Here is an 8,039-nt window from a genome sequence, read left to right on the forward strand (position 1 = left end):
CCCCTTTAGCGATGGCCAGTTTAGCGGCGTCAAGGCGGCGTGCGCGCGCGAAAACTGGCGGACCGGCCGTGGGGATATAATGCTCCACCCCATGTTTTGCGACCATAGCAGAAAACGTGGGCACAGTCAGAGCGGGGAAATCAGCGAGAAGCCGCTGGTACACGTCCCCCGTGGCGAGGATGTTGGCGAGGGCGAGCCGCCCCCCCCCCCCCCCCCCCCCAGAGTGCAGGGGTAAGTGGCAAATGACACCGCGTCAATTAAGCGACGGTTCGCCACATCCACCAAAAGTCTATGAGCACATAAAAAATCTGCGCCCAGTATAGGCATTGACACAGAAGCAATTACAAAATCCCAATTAAAAGCATGTCCATTGAAACAAACAGTCACTGACTGGTGCAGAAGGTGCGAATCGGAGTTCCATTGGCGGCGTCCAGCGGGGGGCCGTGACTGCCACTCAAGCCGTCCGCAGCTGAAGCTGGCAGGATACTCCGCTGGGCTCCCGAATCCACCAGCAAGCGCCTACTGGACAACGTGTCCTCAATGAACTGCAGCCTCGTCGTGTCGCCAGCACTCACAGCTGCTAATGAGCGCCGGCTCTGGCATTTCCCTGGCCGGAAAAAGAGCAAGGCTGCTCACATCGCCTGGCTTTGGCACCATAACGCTGATGAAAAAAACAAAGTACATTCTCCCTCCGGCGATCCGATACCGCAGCTCCCGTCATCTCCCCCGCCGGCAGCGCAGTGTTAACGTTAACGCTGTAGTGGCGGGTTGCCAGCAATATTCTGTCAGCCTCTTCTGCCATCCCCCGATAATCCTTGGCTCTCACGAGCGGCGAGCTGGCCAAGGCAGTGCGTACTGGAGGTGGGAGCTGACGCAGAAATAACTGTATAAACAAAAATGATGCGTCACCTGAGCCGAGCAACGCCAACATGTTCTCCATGGGCTCGGTTGGTTTACTGTCACCTAAACCGTTCAGTGACAACAGGCGCTCCGCCCGCTCCGTATCTGACAGCTGAAACAGCCGTAACAGCTGTTGTTTGAGAGCGGCGTATTTCCCCATGGCCGGCGGCTCTCGTAAAAATCCCATGACGCGACGGGTGGTCTGTGCATCCAATGCAGCGACGACATGATAGTATTTCGTGTCGTCCACTGTGACACCTCGCAGATGGAATTGAGCCTCGACATGTTGGAACCATGGGTCCGGGTCGTGCTGCCAAAACTCGGGCAACTTGACAGACACCGCAGCTGCCACCGCAGCGGGCCGAACAGCGTTTTCTTCGTTATCACTCATAATAATAATAACAATAATAATAATAATCCAACGATCAAGGTCACCAATGTGGGAAGTTGAAGGAAGAGGCGAATCAATAACGCGCGTGACAGGTCCTTCAGTGACTTCCTACTTTATTCATTCACAGAATCAACCCCGTACACACACCTACTACTCCCCTATATCTCCTCCCCTGTGACGCGTCAACTCTGGCGTGAAAGACTCCCTTAATGTGACACCACAAACCCATGTTTTGAAAACCAAACAGATTGTAATGAACTGCATGAGAAGTGGTGAATGTTCACTGATAAACACCAAACTGTAATATAAAATCCTTTGTATATACCTATTTATACACCTGCATATAACCCATATATATATATATATATATATATATATATATATATATATATATATATATATATATATATCTGTATATACTGGCATATAATCCTTTTTACATATCTGTAGATACTAGAGTATATCTATACATATCCCTTACCTGCTGGCCAGCATGACTTACCAGAGTACCTGAATACCTGTATCAATGTAAATAATAATACTACAACGCTGTACATACATCTGATTAGCGCCATTACTCAGTAGTATTTATTTATATATTTTATACCCAGTTTAATCACCTGTACATTGTTGTTGCATTTTGCTGTTACATTTGCACTCTGGTTGGATGCCAAACTTATTTTCACTATACAGTACTTGTGCTGTGCTGTATGATGACAATACATTTGAATCAAATCTAATCTGATCTAAATAGGGAGGTGTAGTCTGACGTCACTGGTTGTTCCACTGGTTGTTTTATGATTAATTGCGAATATTTTCATGTTGAGCTATACTGTAGATCAGGGGTGTCAAACACATTTTCACAGAGGGCCACATCAGCATTATGGTTGCCCTCAAAGGGCCAAAGACCGTATAAATGTTAATGTAATGTAAAATAAATGTAGCTACTCATTTACATATTGTTAAACATGTTGTTTCTGTATTTATTACTTATTCAAGTTATACATATTGCATATGCATTTGCATAGATGTAAAAATATGTTGGCTTATGTTATTTTAACAAATAATTTTAGTTTATCAGAACCCCATATTACTCCATCAATCAATGATCAAACCATTCAAGTAAATAACAAAGAAGAATATCATCAAATACAAGCTATGACATTAAGTTTGTTCAAAACCTTTTTGTCACAGTCAAGAGGGGCAGAACTAACAACTATGAGCTGCAAAGAACACGTGGGACAGATGTAGCAGATGTTACAAAAACAAATGGCTGCACACAACCTTGCAGAGGCCATACATCCAACTAATGGAAGATGGGTACAGTACAGTACAGCTCAATACACACAATTGTTAAGGGGATGCAGACCAGAGAAAGACTTTCGACTTGTTTACATCAGGGTCCCCCATTTTCAATTCGTAATGAAATTGCTATTATGTGTCTGCATGAACACACAACTGTAACTGTACTCAAAAATAACAAAATAAGGGTTGTCTCAGTTCACAACTATATTGGTCAAGTTTTGGGTGGGACTTGTTTGCGTCCCTACAGCTTCTTATTCAATTAAGCGAGATGCTCGGTTATGTCACACAGCCAGCTTGCATCTGACAGTTCAGACAATATTTCTTCAACCCTTTGTTACCTATTCCGCCTGGATCTTTTTTGTATTTTGGGCTGTAAAATTGTCAAAGAATGTCTGAGGAGTAAGTGCTTTTGGCTTTTTTCCTTTATTACTTCATCAATGCCTCAGATGTTCAACACACATGTATGTGTAAGAATGTGTAATAACTAAGGCTGTCAAAGCTTTATTAACGCATTAACCCACAATTATTTTAACACCGCTATTTTTTAACCCAAGACCCAAGATTGTAACCCAAGATTAATTTTTTTAACTAGAGCTCTTGGGGGGCCACATCAAATGACGTGGCGGGCCGCATTTGGCCCGCGGGCCGTGAGTTTGACACCTATGCTGTAGATTGTGGATGAATACACACAGAAAGGTACACCATGCAAATGTTAATGCTTTATTTGTTTTAAACGAGACGATTTAGAAATGGGCAATGGGGAAATACATTGCGTTGGAACAAAGGGTGGAACGCGGAAAAACGGCAATGATGTAACCACTACACCTCCCTATAGGGTCTAAAGAAGGGAATAACATTTACATTTTAACCTGATGGTGACACACAGACACACAGATGCCCTACCGTGGCCCCCTGGTGTTGAGCTTCCTGTACTGCGGCGTCCACCAGCGACCTGTCTCCCGGGCAGGACAGACAGACGCTCTTCATCCCCGCCATGCGCTGTCTCAGCCGGGCCGTCACACGTTCACACACGCTCTCCTGGACACACAGCAGCCACTGGATCTGGAGGAGGAGGGGAGGAGACGGGACAGGGTTAGGGTTAGTACTGGGCAGCTCCTAGTGGTCAACAGTGTCAGACTGTGGTTGTACTGGGCAGCTCCTAGTGGTCAACAGTGTCAGACTGTGGTTGTACTGGGCAGCTCCTAGTGGTCAACAGTGTCAGACTGTGGTTGTACTGGGCAGCTCCTAGTGGTCAACAGTGTCAGACTGTGGTTGTACTGGGCAGCTCCTAGTGGTCAACACTGTCAGAATGTGGTTGTACTGGGCAGCTCCTAGTGGTCAACAGTGTCAGACTGTGGTTGTACTGGGCAGCTCCTAGTGGTCAACAGTGTCAGACTGTGGTTGTACTGGGCAGCTCCTAGTGGTCAACAGTGTCATACTGGTTGTACTGGGCAGCTCCTAGTGGTCAACAGTGTCAGGCTGGTTGTACTGGGCAGCTCCTAGTGGTCAACAGTGTCAGGCTGGTTGTACTGGGCAGCTCCTAGTGGTCAACACTGTCAGACCGGTTGTACTGGGCAGCTCCTAGTGGTCAACAGTGTCAGACTGGGGTTGTACTGGGCAGCTCCTAGTGGTCAACAGTGTCAGACTGTGGTTGTACTGGGCAGCTCCTAGTGGTCAACAGTGTCAGACTGTGGTTGTACTGGGCAGCTCCTAGTGGTCAACAGTGTCAGGCTGGGGTTGTACTGGGAAGCTCCTAGTGGTCAACAGTGTCAGACTGTGGTTGTACTGGGCAGCTCCTAGTGGTCAACAGTGTCTGTGGTTGTACTGGGCAGCTCCTAGTGGTCAACAGTGTCAGACTGTGGTTGTACTGGGCAGCTCCTAGTGGTCAACAGTGTCAGACTGGTTGTACTGGGCAGCTCCTAGTGGTCAACAGTGTCAGACTGTGGTTGTACTGGGCAGCTCCTAGTGGTCAACAGTGTCAGACTGTGGTTGTACTGGGCAGCTCCTAGTGGTCAACAGTGTCAGACTGGGGTTGTACTGGGCAGCTCCTAGTGGTCAACAGTGTCAGACTGTGGTTGTACTGGGCAGCTCCTAGTGGTCAACAGTGTCAGACTGTGGTTGTACTGGGCAGCTCCTAGTGGTCAACACTGTCAGACTGTGGTTGTACTGGGCAGCTCCTAGTGGTCAACAGTGTCAGGCTGGGGTTGTACTGGGAAGCTCCTAGTGGTCAACAGTGTCAGACTGGTTGTACTGGGTAACTCCTAGTGGTCAACAGTGTCAGACTGTGGTTGTACTGGGCAGCTCCTAGTGGTCAACAGTGTCAGACTGTGGTTGTACTGGGCAGCTCCTAGTGGTCAACAGTGTCTGTGGTTGTACTGGGCAGCTCCTAGTGGTCAACAGTGTCAGACTGTGGTTGTACTGGGCAGCTCCTAGTGGTCAACAGTGTCAGACTGGTTGTACTGGGCAGCTCCTAGTGGTCAACAGTGTCAGACTGTGGTTGTACTGAGCAGCTCCTAGTGGTCAACAGTGTCAGACTGTGGCTGTACTGGGCAGCTCCTAGTGGTCAACAGTGTCAGACTGTGGTTGTACTGGGCAGGTCCTAGTGGTCAACGGGGTCAGACTGTGGTTGTATGGGCAGCTCCTAGTGGTCAACAGTGTCAGACTGTAGTTGTACTGGGCAGCTCCTAGTGGTCAACCGTGTCTGACTGTGGTTGTACTGGGCAGCTCCTAGTGGTCAACAGTGTCAGACTGTGGTTGTACTGGGCAGCTCCTAGTGGTCAACAGTGTCAGACTGTGGTTGTACTGGGCAGCTCCTAGTGGTCAACAGTGTCAGACTGTGGTTGTACTGGGCAGCTCCTAGTGGTCAACAGTGTCAGACTGTGGTTGTACTGGGCAGCTCCTAGTGGTCAACAGTGTCAGACTGTGGTTGTACTGGGCAGCTCCTAGTGGTCAACAGTGTCAGACTGTGGTTGTACTGGGCAGCTCCTAGTGGTCAACAGTGTCAGACTGTGGTTGTACTGGGCAGCTCCTAGTGGTCAACAGTGTCAGACTGTGGTTATACTGGGCAGCTCCTAGTGGTCAACAGTGTCAGACTGTGGTTGTACTGTGCAGCTCCTAGTGGTCAACAGTGTCAGACTGTGGTTGTACTGGGCAGCTCCTAGTGGTCAACAGTGTCTGTGGTTGTACTGGGCAGCTCCTAGTGGTCAACAGTGTCAGACTGGTTGTACTGGGCAGCTCCTAGTGGTCAACAGTGTCAGACTGTGGTTGTACTGGGAAGTTCCTAGTGGTCAACGGGGTCAGACTGTGGTTGTATGGGCAGCTCCTAGTGGTCAACAGTGTCAGACTGTGGTTGTACTGGGCAGCTCCTAGTGGTCAACCGTGTCTGACTGTGGTTGTACTGGGCAGCTCCTAGTGGTCAACAGTGTCAGACTGTGGTTGTACTGGGCAGCTCCTAGTGGTCAACAGTGTCAGACTGTGGTTGTACTGGGCAGCTCCTAGTGGTCAACAGTGTCAGACTGTGGTTGTACTGGGCAGCTCCTAGTGGTCAACAGTGTCAGACTGTGGTTGTACTGGGCAGCTCCTAGTGGTCAACAGTGTCAGACTGTGGTTGTACTGGGCAGCTCCTAGTGGTCAACAGTGTCAGACTGTGGTTGTACTGGGCAGCTCCTAGTGGTCAACAGTGTCTGTGGTTGTACTGGGCAGCTCCTAGTGGTCAACAGTGTCTGTGGTTGTACTGGGCAGCTCCTAGTGGTCAACAGTGTCAGACTGTGGTTGTACTGGGCAGCTCCTAGTGGTCAACAGTGTCAGACTGGTTGTACTGGGCAGCTCCTAGTGGTCAACAGTGTCAGACTGTGGTTGTACTGGGCAGCTCCTAGTGGTCAACAGTGTCAGACTGTGGTTGTACTGGGCAGCTCCTAGTGGTCAACAGTGTCAGACTGTGGTTGTACTGGGCAGCTCCTAGTGGTCAACAGTGTCAGACTGTGGTCGTACTGGGCAGCTCCTAGTGGTCAACAGTGTCAGACTGTGGTTGTACTGGGCAGCTCCTAGTGGTCAACAGTGTCAGACTGTGGTTGTACTGGGCAGCTCCTAGTGGTCAACAGTGTCAGACTGTGGTTGTACTGGGCAGCTCCTAGTGGTCAACAGTGTCAGACTGTGGTTGTACTGGGCAGCTCCTAGTGGTCAACAGTGTCAGACTGTGGTTGTACTGGGCAGCTCCTAGTGGTCAACAGTGTCAGACTGTGGTTGTACTGGGCAGCTCCTAGTGGTCAACAGTGTCAGACTGTGGTTGTACTGGGCAGCTCCTAGTGGTCAACAGTGTCAGACTGTGGTTGTACTGGGCAGCTCCTAGTGGTCAACAGTGTCAGACTGTGGTTGTACTGGGCAGCTCCTAGTGGTCAACAGTGTCAGACTGTGGTTGTACTGGGCAGCTCCTAGTGGTCAACAGTGTCAGACTGTGGTTGTACCGGGCAGCTCCTAGTGGTCAACAGTGTCAGACTGTGGTTGTACTGGGCAGCTCCTAGTGGTCAACAGTGTCAGACTGTGGTTATACTGGGCAGCTCCTAGTGGTCAACAGTGTCAGACTGTGGTTGTACTGTGCAGCTCCTAGTGGTCAACAGTGTCAGACTGTGGTTGTACTGGGCAGCTCCTAGTGGTCAACAGTGTCTGTGGTTGTACTGGGCAGCTCCTAGTGGTCAACAGTGTCAGACTGGTTGTACTGGGCAGCTCCTAGTGGTCAACAGTGTCAGACTGTGGTTGTACTGGGCAGCTCCTAGTGGTCAACAGTGTCAGACTGTGGTTGTACTGGGCAGCTCCTAGTGGTCAACAGTGTCAGACTGGTTGTACTGGGCAGCTCCTAGTGGTCAACAGTGTCAGACTGTGGTTGTACTGGGCAGCTCCTAGTGGTCAACAGTGTCAGACTGGTTGTACTGGGCAGCTCCTAGTGGTCAACACTGTCAGACTGTGGTTGTACTGGGCAGCTCCTAGTGGTCAACAGTGTCAGACTGGTTGTACTGGGCAGCTCCTAGTGGTCAACACTGTCAGACTGTAGTTGTACTGGGCAGCTCCTAGTGGTCAACAGTGTCAGACTGTGGTTGTACTGGGCAGCTCCTAGTGGTCAACAGTGTCAGACTGTGGTTGTACTGGGCAGCTCCTAGTGGTCAACAGTGTCAGACTGTGGTTGTACTGGGCAGCTCCTAGTGGTCAACAGTGTCAGACTGTGGTTGTACTGGGCAGCTCCTAGTGGTCAACAGTGTCAGACTGTGGTTGTACTGGGCAGCTCCTAGTGGTCAACAGTGTCAGACTGTGGTTGTACTGGGCAGCTTTTAGTGGTCAACAGTGTCAGACTGTGGTTGTACTGGGCAGCTCCTAGTGGTCAACAGTGTCAGACTGTGGTTGTACTGGGCAGCTCCTAGTGGTCAACAGTGTCAGACTGTGGTTGTACTGG

At 49.7% G+C, this 8,039-nt stretch overlaps 1 protein-coding gene across 1 annotated transcript in view; it reads right to left on the reverse strand.

Annotated features, from left to right (window-relative positions):
* The window catches only part of aldh16a1 (aldehyde dehydrogenase 16 family, member A1), a 95,451-nt gene that overhangs the window by 39,853 nt on the left and 47,559 nt on the right, over positions 1 to 8,039 (reverse strand). The window contains exon 8 of the mRNA XM_084329403.1: positions 3,500 to 3,658. Within this exon, the coding sequence (XP_084185529.1) occupies positions 3,500 to 3,658 (159 nt within the window). The remainder of the gene's footprint in view (positions 1 to 3,499; positions 3,659 to 8,039) is intronic.

The sequence above is a fragment of the Notolepis coatsorum genome (genome assembly GCF_963971535.1).
Source record: "Notolepis coatsorum genome assembly, chromosome: 14".
Taxonomy (NCBI): Eukaryota; Metazoa; Chordata; class Actinopteri; order Aulopiformes; family Paralepididae; genus Notolepis; species Notolepis coatsorum.